Source organism: Camellia sinensis, chromosome 2 (genome assembly GCF_055761805.1).
Source record: "Camellia sinensis isolate YWXY chromosome 2, ASM5576180v1, whole genome shotgun sequence".
NCBI lineage: Eukaryota > Viridiplantae > Streptophyta > Magnoliopsida > Ericales > Theaceae > Camellia > Camellia sinensis.
In genome coordinates, this window is record NC_138962.1 from 207515652 (window position 1) to 207535962 (window position 20311).

The window sequence follows — 20311 nt, forward strand, 5'->3', positions numbered from 1 at the left end:
ATCAAAAGATCACATTTTCTCATATTAGATCAACAGCTATATCATTTGTTAGGCCATTACATCTTTATGTAGGTTTTTGAGAAGTGAGTTTTTATGTAGATTTTTTTAATTGTAAAATATTATTGGAGAATATTTTTTTTGTGTTTGAAAAGATAATTGAATTTTTTTGTGATTGAATGTGATATTTGTGAGAGAAAAAGTGAAATGATTATGAAATTGGATGTGATATTTTGTTTGGATGTGTTTTTTTTTATTTTGCAAAAAATTTGTCCTTTTGTGAAAAAAATCAAAAAAAACCCAAGTTCAAGACTTCCCAAACACCACTATAGTTTTTCATATCTTGCAGGTATCACAAATTGCCCTCTACCTATAACCAATCAAACCAACAAACACAGAGCCAGAACACAAACCAACTTGCACAGAGAACTTGCTTGCTCCGATGAGCGAGTGTGAAAGTTGCACAAAATAGTTGTTCGTAGTTCTCAGAAAAGAAGTACAAAGTCAGGTTTTCCAACACACAGACTGATACGAGTACCAAGCAATAATGTAAACAGAACCTTGTTACCTTTCTTGACAAGGACTAGGAAACTAGGAAACTAGGCAACACAAAAATAAAAAGCCAAGTTATAAGAAGATCATGCACAGTGAATCCTTCTTTTTAGATAGAAACATAGATTACTTGTTGGTTTTGGAGATTTCTAGGAAGAGAAAATAAAACAAGCCCCAGAAAGTTTGAGGTTTTTTTTCCTACTATGATATCATTACATAACCCACAATTCAATCAAAATCCAATATCATGAGCTACAGGAACTCCCCAAATCTAAACTCATTGCGAGTATCGAAAACAGAATACCAAATACTGAGTACGGAACACTGAAGACAGCTTCTCTACAGAATTGCCACATCCAAGTAATCTCCGATCTGTAAAAATGTCGGACACAAGTTAGTAATAAAATTCAAGACAGCAATGTAAGTAGGTCGCAAGAGGATGTTTCTGTACCTGGAAGCTAAGTTCACCCAATGCCTTGCCACCACTGTCAGGTCGTCTCCCATTTGGATAAGAATAGGTTCTCCCCACCTTCACAAAAAATAAAATAAAAATAAAAATAAAATCAACTCATCATTATGATGTGTTTTATGAAATATTATGAAAAGAGCATAAGTGCATGCAAGAATATTTTAAATGCCTAACGGCGAAATGTGAATCTCAACATGAACCCAAAACCAGCACAAATCAAATTGGTCATTTTAGGGATTCTAAGAGGGATGTAGTTGAGTATTTACAGCCCTTATTTTTAAGTACTTACAACTCTCACGTTTAGAAGTAACTGGCATATTACTCAGAAGTTGCGATCCAAATCCACTTATTACACCACGCATGTGAACATGTATGTCCACAACTAAGTCTGTGTGTGCTTAATCATACAATCGTGACCTTAACCAGGCTATACACCTGTCCTGTTCTTCATAGGCTACCAAGCATTCCAGTCCAATCACAAAGAAACTGGATATGAACAGTTATTACCAACTTCAACCTCAACTTTAAATTTAGAGGTGATCTCAAATCAGGACTTGGTTGGAAAAATATTGCAAGGAAAACTATACGTGTCATTGCTTCACAGCCAGTTTAGACATAATTCAGTGTGTGAGAGAGAGGCACCTCTTTAACCACAAAACGTCCATGTTTATCAGGATATACAAATGCAAAGGACAGTACTGCATCTCTTCTTCTTGCTTCTGGAGCTACCTCTTTAACCTGGAAAACACCCCCAATCAATGTGAGGACTCAGTACATTATAAAGACATTGTTGAGCAGGAAGATTAAATCTAATATGAAATATTGAATGGAATATAGAAAGGGCACTTCATAATAGGTTTATGTTCAGCAGGTTTTATATTTTATTTGCTCTTTCTTCTTGATAGGAAAAAGGGCCAGCTCTCAAACTTTCAGGGCCCAAAGCGAGCTTTCAGGTTGGGTTATACCTTGCACACACACAAAATAAAAATTAAAAAAATAATAATTATTAATACTAGCAAGTACTCACAAGTTTTTTTTATTTGTTGAGTATATTTTAATAAAATTTAGTTGCATAGACTAAAATCTCGAGGAATAATTAGATGTTTTCTTTCTTTTTCTTTTCATTCTCTAATTGCTTAGATGTTTTCTTTCTTTTTCTTTTTCTTTTGGGCCCTTTGCTTCTAGTTTGGGCTTTGAGTGAGTATGTTAATTTTGGATCCATATAAGAGTTGGAAATTTTGGGGGCCCTAAATTTAGTCTAAATTTTGGGGCCCAAATCAATTGCTTTGTGGGCCAATGCCCAAGGCCAGCCCTGATAGGAAACATTAAGCGGGTCTGAAGAAGTGAATTGGCACTCATCTTATTACCTCGTTCATATGAAGACCAACACCGAGTTGGTGAAAGGAAGACTTGTTATCTGCTTTATTGTTTGTGTAGACTTCAACCAATCTAGAAATAAATGACACACCAAATCCTGGCTGACTTAAACCAAATCAAACCTGTGCCCAAGTAATCTGATAATTGAATTTCCCAAACAGCCTCCAAACTAGTAATGTAACCACAATTTTATTTTTCAATGCCCGCAGCTGAGGCACTATTTTTGTTCCTGCATTATTTGTCTTTTGAAAGTTTATCTACATCGTTGCACAGTAAATCACCATAAGCAACAATCATTGGCGACCATATGCACTAAAGTATGTTAATGGAGCAAGGGGATTACACTGATTTCAATCAATTTCAATTATAGTAAAATACACATGAAAATGTCATATTTCATTGCCTTACTGGTGTTAGTGCCACAAACACTAGAAAATATTATTTTGTTAACACAAACCCTATGAAGCATGGGTACGGTACGAGTACTGGTACTAGTACGATATAGGTACGTCGATACGGTAAAATCCAAAAAAAGTAGGGTATGGGAACAGTTTAGCACGCTTGTAAAAAAATATTTATTTTTAATTTAGAATAAAGCAAAAATTAGTTAAATGGTTTAATTTGTTAAGATTCAACCTACAATTAATATTTAATGCCAAAAGTAAAAGTATAAATCAAAATTAAATATCAATATATTTTACAAACCATAGTTTAATTTTAAAAACATGCCGAGTATAAAACTAAAAATAAAAAAGAAGTCTAGTTAAAGGAGCTTTATTTCTGTAATAGAAAAAAATATTGTTTCAACTGAGGTACAACACGGCTTGGGTATATAGTAGGTAAGTTTGAGTACGCCAAAAATTAGAAGAAAAAATTTGAGTATGTGTTTCGTGCATACCCGGTACGTATGCAGAAGTACCATACCAGATACCATATGCCGGTAAGTACTCGGTATGGGTACGGCATATTTTTTGAAGTACCCATAACCCATATATATACCCATAGACATGCACACATAGGCTAAAATATAAAAGAAGAAAGCAATGGAGAAGTTAAAATACAAAATATTGTTTCAACATACCAGATCAGTTAACTCACGGAGAGTAGCATCCTTCCACGTATAAATTTGGACCTCATCTTTTGGCTCCTTGCCTCTCACTGCAAAGTCTGAATCAGTATGATGACCTCCAATCTGCAGAAAATCAAGGCTTCTTAATCTCCCTTTCTAACCACAAATAGCAATTCTACAATAAATTTAACGGGAAGGAAAAAGCAGGTCAGCAGCCAAGTAATGATATTATTACAAATTTACAACTTCAGCCTATAAAAAGAAAGCAATGGGATCTAAGCCAAAGAAGATAAAGAACACTAAATCAAGTAGTTTATCAAAAAAAAAGGGAGACCACGGTCAACCTTTATCAAGATGTATGGCCTTAGAATGTCACGTAATTCGCATTTCTAGAACAAGATTAAACTGGGTAGAAAAGAAAAAAGGTAGATGGCATTAACTGAGACACATATTTCACTGCCTAAATGCCTTCGCTTTTTGACAGGCATAATTACACATAATAAAAATAAAAGAAAGAGAATAAGAAAAAACTCCTAAAATCAAAAAGTGAACTCTCTCCCACAAGGCAACCATTTTAGCTATGAATTTAAATCCTAACAAGTGCTCTTCCTCAATAAGGTGAAATTCATGTGGCCAATAGTTGTATGCTTAACACACAATGTTGTTGCAAAAAATTATGAGGCATAAGCAACATAACTTTTAAGTAGACGCAAAAGAAAGAAAACATGCAAGTAGGTTTTTTCATAACAACAATATTCCACATTTGAAAAGTGCACATACCTTTGTGAAGACTCGGAGTAATAAAGGACAAGTCTGCAAATTAATGGAACAAAATAGAAAATTATGTCAATATAAATAGAAAATAAATTCATCTAAAAATAAATCTTAACTAATCCTCATAAAGATGAAAATCAAAAGTATAAAAAGTCGAACACCAGCATGACTGTGATGAGATGAACCCATACTCTTTTCCCTCCTTTTTTTTTTTTGGGTGTACATTGTGCACAGATGGGTTAAGAGTGTGGTGGTGTTACTGAAACTAGCTTATATATCTTTCTATGGAATAGAAAATCTATGGGTTCTGGCAACAGCCCAGATACCCAGTTTAAAAATCCAACTATCACCTCATTTGTTAGCTTTGTCTCTTCAATGTTGAGGCACCAGAATTATAAAACATTGTAATTTTTCATCTATCTCACTCCATACAGACATGTTCTTTTTATCCCTTATCAATGTCTTGCTTCCAAAACAATAAATTCTACATTCCCATTCAAAATTACATAAAGAGGTAGCAGTGTGTTCTGTTTCTCTTTTCAATAAACTTATGCACTAGAAGAAAAATCTAATCCTCGCTCTAGCTTCGTGTTTTGATCAATAATTAGATCAATGTAATTGCTTTCTTTTCTTCTTCTTTTTTGCAATGTTTCAGCTTCTTTCTTGTTTCTTGGTCCAATTTTCAGCTTATTTCACTCTTGTTTTTGGCTTTCAAATTCTAATAGACTTCATAACGAAAGAGAACAAGGAAAAACTCCTAAAAGCAAGAAATTGAATCAGAATTTAACCACACACAACACAATGAACTTAAAACCCTAGAAAACCAACAAAGAGCAGTCATGCTTTAAACCCTAGAAACCCCATAAAAACATAAATTGAAAGCTAGAGTGAAAGAGAGAGAGTGAGAACCTTCTCGCGATCAACAGGTTCGAATCGAGTGGCGTTCTTAGGTGGATGAGGAGGTGGCCCTGGTAGACCCCCTCTCGCCGGAGGGAGTGGTCTTCCTTGCCTTCTCTGCGTTTCAACTCCGGCCATCTCTCTCTCTCTCTCTCTCTCTCACTCACTGAAGCTCTGGTTTGGTTCGCTGATTCAATTTATAGCGGCCAAAGCCCGGCCCATAAACTGAGGCTATACATTTTGGTCTAAAGCAATCTGGCCGAATTTGATAATGTCTTATTTGATATATGGGCAAACTTCACTTTAATCGATAGTTTGGGCCATGTGATTTATTCCCTAACGCTAGAAATGACGACATAATTTCAACATGACCTTTAAAATAAATGACAAATATATAGAAGTATTTTTTGTCTTTTTTTATTAAATCGTTAACAAACCTAACGATGCACTTTAGTCCACAAAAATAATGTGGGGCCTGTGTGATCATATTCAAATGTTGGGGGTAAACTGCAAATGATCCAAACTACGGGGATAAGTGAAATTTGCCCTTGATATATTGAGAAAATTTTGGTACACAAAATTCAATAATAGAAAAAGGACAAATTATATTGGTAGTTTTGACATTTTATTTCTTGTATCATTTTGGTTCCTATACTTTCAATTGGCTCAATTTTTATCCTTAATTTTAAATTTTGGATCACTTTGATCCAATTCATAATATCGTTAGTATTTTTGACAGAAAATGATTATTGGATTGGTTAAGGTTAACTTATTGTGTTTAGAAAACTTATAATTTTGCCTCTAAAATTATGACACATATCACTTATGTGTGTATTTTCTAGTAAAAATTGTTAGTAGTTGTAATCAATTTGACTAAATTGAGATTGAACTATAGATTCAGGGTCAAAATAGAGTCAATTAGAATAACAGGGACCAAAAGTGTGACGTCCCAAGCTTCGGGAACATCAAGGAAATATAATACAACAATACATTAGCGGATATACAATATTATACAGATAATTAAGCATAAAATATTAATAATTACATTAAAAGAAAATTTAATAATAGCATATCAGTTTTCTTAATACAAAAAGATTATCCAAAATACATAAAATAGAAAATCTAATCTCTAGGGTAGCCATGGTTCTTCATGGTTTTCAATGATTCCGCCTTCGATGTAAAACTCGTCTTTACCTGATATAAAACGCCATGAGCTCGGAATATCCAGTAAACACGCACACACCCCGTTCATTTTCCCATTCCAAATGGCACGATCATAATATATAGCGGAAGCAATAACCAAGCAGAGTTTATAATAAATTTCAGTGTTTAAGGATAACAGTCAATGAAGTTAGTTCTAGGTAACTCACCACTAAATGTCATTCCTACCCAACCACTAACACTAGCCATGGGCAATTCTAGCTCCCCATTAATTAAAACAAATACCAATACGTCGCTTACAGCATAACCACTAATGCATCGCATACCGCACAATTATCAATGATGCCCATGCACTTAGGTTACATATCTGAGTGATGATATCATGGTCTGTCCTAAGAGAACGAGCTTCCAGGGATACTCTCCCTGTGTAAGACCCTCACTGCCACGTTTATACCTCTCAATTCCATTAAGCAGCCAGAATACCTCACGTTCTACGTTAGGATTCGAAAACACACTTGCACAAAGCTTCACCAAAATGGAACACATTCCATTATATTAATTTATACTTTTGTATCCATCATTCATTATCTCATAGAATTTACTACAATAATCGTAACCTATTACCACCCCATTTGATTTCCCTTTTATTAAATACATTATGTTATCGGTTAGAGCATAGCATGGTCAAGACAAATACATATCCAAACTAAACATGAAACAATTTATGCATGGTAAAACAAGTTCACAATTTATCATAAATTACATATCAAGGCTTAAAAATTCAAGAAACATAACATGTAAGAGCTGTAAACCAAATAAGAGCACATTAACACAAATTTCTAGATTTTTATATCTGAATGATTTGAAAATAATTATGGAAAAAATACTTTTATTGGCTATAAGTTCCTAGCCTCATGTGAGTTTTTAGATAAATGAGTCTAGTTTCAAACTCAATTTATAAAAGTATGATAGGTATTTCAGATTTTAAGATAATTCAAAATTACCAAACTTTATCCAGATTCATTGACTGTTACGAAAATCAATTTTTCTCTCAAACTACTCAGTCACTCAAGTTCAAACAAATTTTACTTGAAAGATAATGTCAAAATTAAGATTTTGACATAAAAATAGACTCAAGATTATTTTTTGAAGTTTTTCTAAAAATAGAGAAAGTTGACTCTTTTTTTTTCTAGTTTTGTGAGTAACAAACTTAGAAAATTTGTTTAGGTTATAAAAATACATCCTTAGGTCCTACCAAAATTTTCACATACTCTAAACATACCAAATAGTACCCCATAGAAAAGATTTTGAGTTTATGGAGATTTGATAGGAAAATAAATTCAAGAAAGAGAAAAGAAATGCTGCTAAAAATTTAAGAAAGAAGGAAAAACACATTATTTCTTGATTAATACACATTTATACAAAAGTGTAAACCTAAAATAAAACATATATATACAAATAGTATGTATTAGAAAAGGAAAAACAAGTGATAAAAGAATTTGAGAGAAGAGGTGATGTAGGTTTTCCTTAAATGCAAAAGGCTTAAGTATTTCTTCTAATTTTCCTTTATTCTCTCTCTCTCTCTCTCTCTCTCTCTCTCTCTCTCTCTCTCTCTCTTATTTTTTTCCTCTCTCTAATCTTTCGCACTTTGCTCCAGCAAAATAGCAATGGAAAGGGAGGGGAATCACTCATTTATATTATAAAAAAAAATGTGATGAATTGGCCATTTTGACCTTGGTTGGTTTTTAATAAATTTGATTTGGATTTAGTTGAAATGGAATGGAATAAAGGATGGATTTCCTTGAAATTAGTCAAGACCCCCCTCTTGCTCAATTCATCCGGCTACCTCACTCCCTTAGGTATGAAGTAGGGGTGAGCATGGTCCGGATTGATTCGGATTTGGGTAAAATCAAGACCAATCCGTTAACTACGATTCCTGAAAAATTGAAACCAATCCAATTCGTTTAAACCGTGGAACCAATCCGAACCAATCCATTTAAACACGGATTGGATCAGTTTAGGACCACATATTCACATATTTAAATAATAAAAAAAATATAGAACATTTTAATGTCAAAAAACATAACCATAGCAAAGTTCTCCTAAAACTGGATATACATTACACAAAGCAGAGTGTTGGATTGTAACGCCCTCAAAAAAAATAACATTAAACCCATCAATTAAGAGATTCATTGACATATGAAATAACCACATTCTTCCATTTATCAGAGTTCCATTACAAAAGTATTACATGTTAACAACAAAAGCAAATACCCTATGGGCTTACAGCTTTCCAAGTTAACACTTGGTTACAACAAAAGAGTACTAACTCATTTACACATTAAGCCCTTGGCTTGAATTTACATGTAATACATCAAAAAGTAAAACGACAAAAGTATGTCCGCCTCTAGCCTCCCAAGCTATGTCCTTGGAGGTGGCATGCTACCTGTACCTGAAAATGATATTCTCATATAGGGTGAGCCACAGCCCAGTAGAAATACACTAAACCAAACATGAACAATGACTAAAAGATTAGCAGTTGATAGATGGTCAACACTGGTACCTTCCCTTATCACATATTACATTTTCATGATATACAAGTTCATATTACAACTCATTTTCCAATTCCTTTTCAATTCTCAAATTACATTCATGGTTCAGAACCTAGCCAAACAACTCATATGAGACAATAACTCATATCAAACACTTCCCATTTCATATTAGATAAGCATACTAGCTATATCACACAACAACAGATAAGCATACAAGCTATATCATCACTTCCACAGATATGCATATGAGCACTATCACACTTCCAATGACAAGCATATGAGCTCTGTTAACACATTAATAGATAAGCATATGAGCTCTATCTATGGAGTCCATCCCCTATCTCCTCCCAACACATCCGGTTTAGAGGTCCATCCCCTATTTTCCCCTAAACCGTGGAGTACATCCCCTATCTCCTCCAACACAACACAATGCATATAAACAACAATTATACACATCATCACGCAATACATAAATTGAATGCATTCTTTCAATCGTCAATCTCGATGACACATTCCAGTGATTAGTTACAGTTTGCCTAATCATCATGCATTGTCTACAACAATCACGGCTATCCTCCACCGATAGCCCAAAGCAGTTATTTCTATACAGAAAATAAATGCAACAATGGATATATAATCGACATTCCAACTAGGTGAGTGATAAATAATCCAACTACACCCCTTTTATCCCATGACTTCCCAAATCAATTCTTCATGTCTCATAATTAATTATGCAAATTAATTAACCAATGTAATTAGGGCATTTTCCATAATTCACATTACAACCCTTAGGTTCCATTTTCATTAATGTCCCAACATTAATTCCACTTTCTCATGCCAAACATGCATCTAGGTTTTATATAAATAAAAACCCCAACATTTTATAAAATTACATAAGTGCCCCAAACTTTTACCAAACTACCAAACCAACCCCAACATCTCAAAATACCAAAATTTAAAGACAAGGTTCATAGAAAGGAGTAGGTTATCCCTACCTCAAAGTTTGAGCTCCAATGGAGATGAAGACTAAAATCAAAATGCTCCAAATTCTGAAATTTTCAGATTAAAAAGACGCCCTCGACGATCAACACAACTTTTACAAAGGCCGAAGAGAAGGAAGACACTCTAACTAGATCAAACCCTAGAGAGAAGGGAGTATCTAGAGAGAGAGGTTCTCAAAAATGGTTTTTTGAAAAAGTGGGAGAGAGAAAGAAAAGCAAAAAGTGATTTGAAATCACCCAGCGGATAACTCATATACGTATGGTCCGCTCGAGCGGAGAACACGACGCTCGAGCGCCAAGAACAAAACTCTGGACACGCTCGAGCGCAATAAGGCCCGCTCGAGCGCCAAGACACAAGAATAAAGCACTTCCGCTCGAGCGCCAAAACCAGCCCGCTCGAGCGCAGATTTCCACCTCCCAGAACTTATACTTTAGAAGTACTACCCGCTCGAGCGCAACCGCTCGAGCTTAAACAAATCCGCTCGAGCGTAAAAATCAAGTCTGCAGAAGTTTTGCAGACACCTGAAAATACTGGAGGCGAGCAAAACCCGCTCGAGCGCCAGAACACCCGCTCGAGCGCTAGACTAGAGACCAAACTCCGCTCGAGCGCAAAATGACCCGCTCGAGCGTACCACCAAAAACCTGGGCAACAAGGATAAAGACCAAGGCTTAACCCACCTGTAACAACTCTCCCTAGAACATCCCAAAACTCAATCAAGTGGAATTTAAGGACGACAACAAGACAGATACCATTACCAACTTCACGGAACCGAGTCCGGACTACAACAGAGCAGTAAGAGGGAAAACCGGGATCGCTATATGGATTGTATTAAATGTGACAAAATAGAACAGAACATGATAAAACAAAACATTCATCAAATGTGACAAAATAATTATATGGCTTAAAAACAAAATAGAACAGAACATTCATCAAATGTGACTAATCTGGGACTGGAAAAATTAGCAAACAGAACATGATTCCCACAAAAATAAAATATAAGAGTTATCAAATAATAATATGGCTTAAAAAACAGAGCAACCAAACAGATCAAAAATGTTATTCATTATCAAAGACATAAAAGCACAACATGGAAAAATCAACAAACAGATTTATTCATCAAATGTGACAAATCTAGGGCTGGAAAAATCAACAAACAGAATATGATTCCCACAAAAACAAAATATAATATATATATATATATATACCGAGAGAGAGAGAGAGAGTAGCGCAAGAGAGAGAGATGAGAGTGTGAAAGGTAGTGAGCGAGCGACGTGTAAGGTTGAAGATCTGAGATGGATGATTGGAGATAGAGGATCTGAGAATGTCTGAGAAAGAGAAGAGAAAGAGAGTACTGAGAGAGAGACATGAGAGTGTGAGAGGCAGTGAGTGAGTGAGCGGCGTGTAAGGTTGAAGATCTAAGATGGATGATCGGAGATAGATGATCAAAGATGGATAAGAAAGAGAAGAGAGAGAGAGAGAGAGAGAGAGAGAGAGAGAGAGAGAGAGAATACCGAAAGAGAGAGATGAAAGTGTGAGAGGCAACAATGAGTGAGTGAGCTAAGCGGTGCATAAGGTGAATAAGTGTTAGTGTTTAGCTTTTATGTGAAACAAGAAATGATATTATGTGGAAATGTATATGGTACAAATATAGACTATATGTATACGGTCCGGCCAACGAATTTTTAAATATCTAATCCGGAACCAAACCATGGATTCAAAAAACTAATCCAATCCTATCGGATGGGACTGGACCAGATCGGATTATGGATTATACAGATTCCTTACTCAGCCCTAGTATGAAGCGTATTATTATATGCATATATAGGTGATATGATGTGTATATAAAATAATATGAGAGATAGTTAGTACATTATACATTAATAAATTCAAGAAAGGATCCAATTGCAATAAAATAAAAAGGAGAAGGATCAAATTTTAAATTTTGATAAATTATCATTTATTATTAACATATAATTTTTATAAAATATTTAAAATAATATATTCGGGTCCTGTCAAATTAAATCGCAAAGAAATGCGAGAAACAGAGCGAAAATGGCTTTATCGGAAATTAAGATTTTTAAGCAATTAATCTATAATTAGAGGGTCGAATAATTAATATTAGGATTTTAAAAGTGATTACTAACTTATTGGAATCGATTAGGGTTTACTTAGATTAATCCGTAATGCTTCCTGATTCTATAGGGTTTAAAACGTGATTAAACAAAAATTTAAGGACTTTAAATAAACTCAAGATTAGAAATTTAAAAGTCATTTCAAAAATTAGAATTTCTACCAAAAGTGACACAATGATTAAAATACAGAAACTATCGAACTTAATTTGCCCATTGAAAAATATAGGGTAACTTAGACTAACACCCCATGAGGTTTCTATTTGATATAGATTCCTCCTCATATTTGAAAAATTATATTTACCCTTTATCAGATTAAAATGATAAATTTGTCCCTTAGCCTTTATACATATAAAATAATACAGATATTTTTTTTCATGTTATTTCAAGAGAAATAACAATTATCTTTTTTAGTTTAACCCACGCAAAAAATTGAGTTTTTTTTATATTATTTTTCAATTTTTTTTTAATTATTTTTACTAATTTTTTTTAATATTTTAAGATTTTTTTTTATTTTTATTTTTTAGATAAGCCTAATCTAGATATACTTAAAAGGTATAATATTTTGTGATTTTTTTTTAAATTCACCAAATACAAAAAAAATATAAAAATACAAAAATTCAATACATTATCTTATTTTGTTGTATTCAATGAATTTTTTTAAATATTTTTTGTACAAATTTTATATTTTTTAAACATATCTAGATTAAATTAATCTAATCTAGATATAATGGTGGAAATAAAAATAAAAAAAAATTATATTTATATATAAAAATTTATACAAAAAAATCATAAAAATGTTGTGATAGTGATATTATTATAAATATAAATCATGTTTATTGGTGTTTTGTTTTAAAGTGAAAGATCACTATTAAGTTATATCATTGTGTTTGAAAAGTTTATATAAAATTTATGTTTGTATATCATCATTTAATAAGAATATGTTCAGATAGAATTTAATGATGAAAAATTAAAGAATGTAGTCATGATGATAGAAAGAAGCAATGATAAAAAAAATGACAAGATGGTCATTTAGAAAATTTTAAGACATGATATCAGAAATCCAGGAACTAATTTGTAATGAGATTACAAACCTCATGAAAAGGAATGTAATTTTTTAAATGTAAATAGAGAATTTGTATTAAACAAAAATTTTAAAGGATGTCAGTATAATTTACCCAAAAATATACACAACTTTTAAAGGGTGTTAATATAATTAACCCAAAAATATACACAATATTTATAAAGATGTGGACCTTACAGGCAAATCGAATTATTCATGAATTTTAAGCACATATAATAATCGAATCTAACCCGAGTAGATCCAATTTCAATTTGATTAGACTTTGTGGAAAGAAATTGATATATAAATTAATATTTATTTTTAATAATATATTTAATATATTTTTATTAATTTATTTTCTTTCTTTATTTATGTTTGTTGTTTGTCAAAATATAAATATTTAATTGATAAATCCTATTAATAATTTGAATTTTTTAAATATTTTACTTATTTTTTCCCTTAATATGCATATTAATTTAAAATTTATTTTTCCTTGTCAAGCTTAAGCTGAAGCTTGCGCTTAACTTATTTATGTAACTGTGCTGACTTGAAGAAAATTTAAGTTTTCTAATATTAAACGAGCCAGTTCAAACTCAATTTTTTAATCTCAAACTTGAGTTAAGTTCAACTAATTTTATGTGAGAATTATTGCTCTTCTATTTATGTACTTTTTATAATTGAATAAAAAATTAAATGTAGAACTGCTAGTCAAGCCATTTAACCGTTATATATATATACTAGTGTATGCCCGTCCCTAAAGCACGGTGCAAATAATGATGAGATCAAAATATAATTAAATATAAAATTATTGGGTTAAAAGGTAATTTATCCCATTTGTTGCTAAAAATTTGAAGTCAAAATATGAATGAAGGTCTAGTTAGTTTTGAAAAGATTTTTTATTAAAAAAGTTTGAAAATATTTTTAGTTGTATATTTTGAAAATAAATATTTCCCAATCAACTATTTACACTACGGCAAGTAACGCAATCATAAACATTTCATTTTTATTAAAAAAACTTTATGACTCTAAAGTATAAACTTCATATCAATGCAAACATCTAAAAATAAAAGCACCCTCGCTATGCAAGTTAATAAAAAATTGTAAAGACAAAACAAAACATACAAACCAAGGTATTGCACATTTGTTAACACTCCATAATTCAAAAAAAATTACACCAAACAATGCACACCAGCCAATATTTTGCAATTCAAAAAAAAAAAAAACAAATTAAAATTAAATACCAACCAACGCACACCAGCTATTGCTCTGCAATCTAAGAAAATTAAAATTGAAATGTACACCAATCAATGCTCTGCAATCTAAAAAAATTAATTTAAATACCAAGCAATGTACACCTGCTGGTGCTACTGCTGCAAATCACATTGTAATAGTTCTTTGCAAATTATAAACCTGAAACTACGTGAGAAAAATCTAGGAAAAATGTACTCCCAACACAACCTGACATCAACCAAAAACCTACAAATATTATGAAAACTTTCAGATATAACTAATTAAGTTGAGAAACAACTAATATACCTAGGCAATTCAATATAAAGCTAGACATTGAGTCATTGAACAATTAACAATATTTTTTGATTAATACTAAATCACTTGTACATTTTTTGAGCAATACTAAATCACTTGTACATCCATGAAAATACTAAATCACTTGTACATCCATGAAAAATATTAAATCACTTGTACAAAAAATAACAACCTTACAAAAAGTAGCAACCATACATAGCAGTCAAATGTTTTTTTTCTAAATCACTTGTACATCTTTTGAGAATTTAAAACGAATAGCAAAAAGTCAACTCGTCTCTCCACTTTTCGAAATAAAACCATTGATAGCAAAATCGATAATAAAATCTAAAAATTAATAGGACAATTGCAAATCAATAGTAAAACTTATCAACTTTAATAATTTAAGTGATAAAGTTTCCCATGATTTTGCAATTTTTTTTGGTCTTACCACTAATTTGCAATTTTTCCTAAATTAATTCCAGTAATTAAGTGTCACGGATAGAAAATACTTAATGAGTTACAATCTTTTTTGCATTTATTTTTGTCTATAATCTTTTTTGACTTCTAGAAACAAAACTTAATCTAGATATTGAACAAATTTTTTTCCCTACTTCTAACACCTTTTCTGTGTTCATAGGTGCTTCATTATGTTTGTTATTAATAACCATCATTGACAGGTTCTTTGCTTCCTCAATTGTGTGTTCAATAGATGGAACAAATTCATTGAACACCACATTATTCCTTTGTATCCAAATGGCCCAGAGAATTGCTACAGATTGGATGATAATGTCATCATCCTTTACTTGTTCCATCCATTCTTTGAACCATTGAAAGAAAGCCACCGGTGTTCCACTACTAAAATCAAGCCCCTTTGTGCCCAGTGACAATAAAAAAACACATATTCTAATGTCTCATCACTATGATTACACCTAGCACATCGAAGATTTACAGCAACTCCTCTCTTTTTTAAGATCCCTGGATTAAGATCCCTGAATTAAGAAAACTAAGCACAAATTCAACAACCGACGAACCTACTTTCCCGCAAAAATGTTGATAAAAACCCGGTATAAACCCATCGGGTCCCAGCGCCTTAAGTTTACCCATTTGAAAAACCACCTTCTTAATTTCATCCAGTGAAAAAGACTATTCTAACATGTGAATATGTTGCGCATTTAACATACAATGAACAACATTTAAAATATTAAAATGGTTAGGGAAAAAACCTGTGTCCGAAGAACTCTCATTCGGCCCTTTGTTTGTGAAAAAAGCTTTTGAAAATGTAGTATGAAAGTTCTCTGAATGGCCTGTGGTTCTGTAACAACATGATCTTCTTCATCTTTAAGAAAAGAAATATGATTTCTAATTCTCCTCCAAGGAGCCATTTGATGAAAAAAATCTGTTATTTCTATCTCCAAGCTTCATCCACATTTGTTTCGATCGCTGTGTCCAATACAATTCCTGTTTCTCCAAAAGGCCATCCAATTGTTGTCTCAACCAATGTTTTCAAAACCGGACCGGTGAGCGAACCGGAAAAGGGACCGGGAGGACGGGTCACCGGTTCAACCGTCGGGTCAAAGCGGTCGAACCGTGACGTCATAATTAATATTATATAATTAAAAAATATAATTATAAATTATAAATAAATAATCAAATAAAAATAAAAATTGTTGCATAATATTTATTAATAATATTTAATAAAGTCATAATTGATAAAAAAAAAAAGTCACTTATTTCAAAGAATTTAAATTTTTTAAACATTCCTTTCAAATAAATTGATTGAATGCTAGATTTAATTTTGGAGGGAAATGAAATTTTCAACTCTCCCTCCAATCAATATGTTTCAAATAATTTGATTGAATCCCACATAGAATTTTGTAGGTTCTCTTTGAAAAATCTTTTCCTATAAATAGGAATAGACTTTCATAATCTTCTCAAGCTTTCAATGAGACTCTTTCTTATGAGAGGAGACTCTTGAAATAAGAATTTTTAGTCAAAATTTTGAAATATATTTATATATATATATATATATATAAGAAGGAAAGAAAGAAAATAAAAAAAAAGTAAAACCCAGAGAAAAAAAAAAAATAGACCGGTCCTGGCCGGTTCGACCACTTGGTCACCGGGTTTTCCCGGTTTTGGCCCCAATCCGGGTTTAGGGGGTTGACCGGACCGGAATAAGGCCCGGTTCAACCGGTCCGACCGGCCGGTCCGGTCCGGGTTTGAAAACAATGGTCTCAACTCCATCTCTTTGTCAGGCTGCCCAGATTGATGAAGAAAAGATTGAACGCGTTGTAACTGACTTTGAGTATCATCTATTTGTCCTTGAATACTTCGGAATGATAAAGAATGCCAATTCTTCAAGTGTCTCATCAAAACCTCTTGTCCCTAAATTATTGAGAATCGATTATACCCCTGTGCAGACCACCTCCACACCTTCTTGACAATCTGTTGTGTGGTCTCCTCCCTTAACCATGTTGCTTCAAATCTATTCCACTTCGGACCTTTTAAATTACTCCAATCGGTATCAAGCAATAGAGGGCTATGATCCGAATGTTAAATTGGTAAAGTAATTAGTGAACATCACTTAAAAGCTTCCACCTAACTCAAGGAAGCTAAAGCCCTATTCAACCGTTCATACACTGCAGCTGAATTCCACCGATTGTTGCAGCAGGTATACCGAACTCCTTTACTTGGCAGATCCACCATTTGGTTTATGAAAATCAAATTATCAAACTCCTTAGCTCCCTGAATGGGTCAACCTGACAGACTTAATTTCTCCGCATGATTGAAGTCCCCTATAATAATAAATGGATGCTGGAACCTATTGATTTGGCTTTCCACTTGACACCACACCTCTCCTCTTCTTGAAACTAATGGATGGCCATACAAAAAAACAATGAACCAAACTACTCTAATATTATCTTGAATCTGCAAAGCAATTATATTCGCAGACCTATAAGTTGGCAATACTTCCACTGCATCATTCCACTACACCCATAATCATCCTGCACGACCATTGCTATCTGACCCACAATTGTGTCTGAATCCCATCACATACCCAATTTTGCTGGCTTGTTGAACCGATTTCTTTGTTTCCACCAAGAATTTTTGGGTCAATTGGTTTGCTACTTGAAAAACCCAGAATTGATACTTGATATTATGAGCAGATAACTGAACAGAACACAACATCACTTGGGCATTTATATTTGTCTATAATCTTTTTTGACTTCTAGAAACAAAACTTAATCTAGACATTGAACAAAGACAGACAGATTCAACAAATTGAAGGTTACTACAATGAACAGCCACCATGACACAAAATCCCTAATGCTGTGTTCTTGTTCATTTTCCATCTAGATTCCATTTAGTTGTTATCAAAAGGGTAAGGGAAAAAAAATTCAAATCTCAAGTTTTTACATCATCTAGGACCCGAGGAAACAAACAAAAAAACCCAACTGACCCAAATAAAATTTGTTCTTATTATTTATCCCAATAAAAAAAAAAAGGCGACTTTGTTCTTCATTTGGAAACCAAAACAATGTCAAACGATACAGGTTAGTATTGTAAATTCGTCCTTCAAAGTTTCTTCTTTTTCCAAAAAGAGGGAAAACTAAATTTGAAAATGTGCCAACGTTTCAGAATCAGCTACAATGTGAAGATCTCAAAAATTGTTAAATAATTCTCAACACTGATCTATGCAATGTCATAACAAAAAAAAAAATCCTAACCTAGACAAAAATTTCAACTTTGAATACAAAACCAAACCAATCATTAGAAAATAGTGGGGGGAAGAAGGTACTTGAGAGCCATTTTTCGATAAGCGCTTTTGATTTCCTGATCTGTGGAGTTCCTTGAGACGCCGAGAACTTCATAGGGGTCTCGACGAAGCTGCTTCGCCACATCGTGTTTCTCCGATTTCGATCTGTGAGCCAAAAAATATTTTCAAACAATATTTTGTATGCATGTCAAACAATCATAGAAACTAATTAAAGATCAAACAATATTTTCAAACAATATTTTCAAAGATCTTGAATTCTTGATCTCTTTCTCTCTCTGTTTTTTCTCTCCCCTTGAAAAGCTTTTATATATATTCTTGTGAATACAATAAAATGTTTTCTGATATTCTTTTATATATATTCTTGTAAAACATGTTCCCAAAATGTTCTCTGATAATAAAATCTGAAACTAACCGCATTTCCTTGTACCACATTGTTATCCCAAATCAACATTTGAAATTAACCACAACACCAAAACCAAGAATACTATACACAACTCAAAAACATTAATTTAACCATTATAGACCTTAATTCCATTACAAAAAAAGATTGTGAGCAATTCCCCTTTACTGAAATCATCAGAACACAGCCCTAATAATTACAGACCAACACTACATTACAGTTTGAGGAGACAGAAAACAAAGTAGAAAAAATGGCTTACCACTGCTTGATTGCGTATTTTGCATCAAACCCAGAAAGCGACGAGTGAAAAGGAAGAAGCCAATTAATTTAAACCATTATAGACCTTAATTCCATCAACAAACAACAATTGGCTCACCGAGAAAGGTACCGGAGGGGTTCAGATGATGCTTTGATGATGATAAACAAAAACATTAATTTAAACCATTATAGACCTTAATTCCATTACAAATAAAGATTGTGAGCAATTCCCCTTTAATGAAATCATCAGAACACAGCCCTAATAATTACAGACCAACACTACACTACAGTTTGAGGAGACAGAAAACAATGTAAAAAAAATGGCTTACCACTGTGCTTGATTGCATATTTTGCATCAAACCCAGAAAGCGATGAGTGAAGAGGAAGAAGCCAAAATATGACAGGGAGGAACACAGAGAGGCTGAAAATCAGAACGAAGACGCATTTGAGATTGAATTCTTGGCCGATTCTAGAAAAACCCACCGAACATCTCTGGCAGAGGATCGTCGAAGCAATAAATCTCCGAGACAGACAAAGAATCTGTGGATAAAAAAAACAAAAAAAACAAAAACAAAAACAAAAACAAAAACCTGGGGAGACAGGGAGAGGTAGAGATCGGGCGAAGGGGGAGAGGCAGCGAGCTGGAGGGTGGGGGGAGAGGAGGAAAGGTAGAGATCGGGTGAGGGAGAGGGGGAGAGGCAGCGAGTGGTAGGGTTTAATATATATAATATATAACTGTTTCAATCCCAAAAGATTCTGTATATTGTTGTTCTCAGTGCTTATCCATATATGGAGCTCTATCTTGTTGTTCAGAAACAGAGAAGAGAAAAAGATGGAATGGGGAAGGAGACGTGGGTAGGTGAGAGAGGGCAGAGAAGGTTTGAGCGGGAATCAAATTGATCTGCACCCTTAATATATTTTTAGGATTGATCTCAGCCATTGGATCAAAATATATCTCACATACATTTTAAGACATTTTCAAAATCCCTCTTGTCTTATTATATAGATATATATATATATATATATATAGGGGTCTTTTGGGAAGTACAAAAAAAGTTAATTTTTAGTTTTTATCCATTTTGAGTCACATCACCTCTCACATTTTTTATTCACAAAAAGACAAAATAGACTAAAAAAGTCAAAAAATTAATTTTTTACCAACTTCCCAAAACACTCCATATTGGACATAGAAAAGTAAGGCCTCGTTTGGGAAGCGACCGGTTTAGCCAAAAAGTCAAAAAGTTACTAAAAAAGCTAAAAAGCTAACAACCCATACCAAAAAGTCAAACATTCTTTTTTCTCTCTACTT

The 20311-nt window shown here is 33.1% G+C and overlaps 1 protein-coding gene and 1 long non-coding RNA gene across 2 annotated transcripts; both read right to left on the bottom strand.

Annotated features, from left to right (window-relative positions):
- Positions 1–638: 638 nt before the first annotated feature.
- LOC114314977 (histone deacetylase complex subunit SAP18) lies at positions 639–5408 on the bottom strand. The gene is made up of 6 exons (XM_028261549.2): positions 5148–5408; positions 4245–4277; positions 3477–3587; positions 1661–1756; positions 1001–1078; positions 639–921 (listed from the first exon to the last, which is right to left on the bottom strand). The coding sequence occupies exons 1-6, from the start codon at positions 5271–5273 to the stop codon at positions 889–891; spliced, it is 477 nt and encodes a 158-aa protein (XP_028117350.1). The 5' UTR covers positions 5274–5408; the 3' UTR covers positions 639–888.
- Positions 5409–17701: 12293 nt separating this feature from the next.
- LOC145820574 (uncharacterized) lies at positions 17702–18504 on the bottom strand. Its single transcript, XR_014362388.1, has 2 exons — positions 18366–18504; positions 17702–17737 (listed from the first exon to the last, which is right to left on the bottom strand). It is a non-coding gene; the product is annotated as an uncharacterized LOC145820574 (long non-coding RNA).
- Between the last annotated feature and the right edge of the window lie 1807 nt (positions 18505–20311).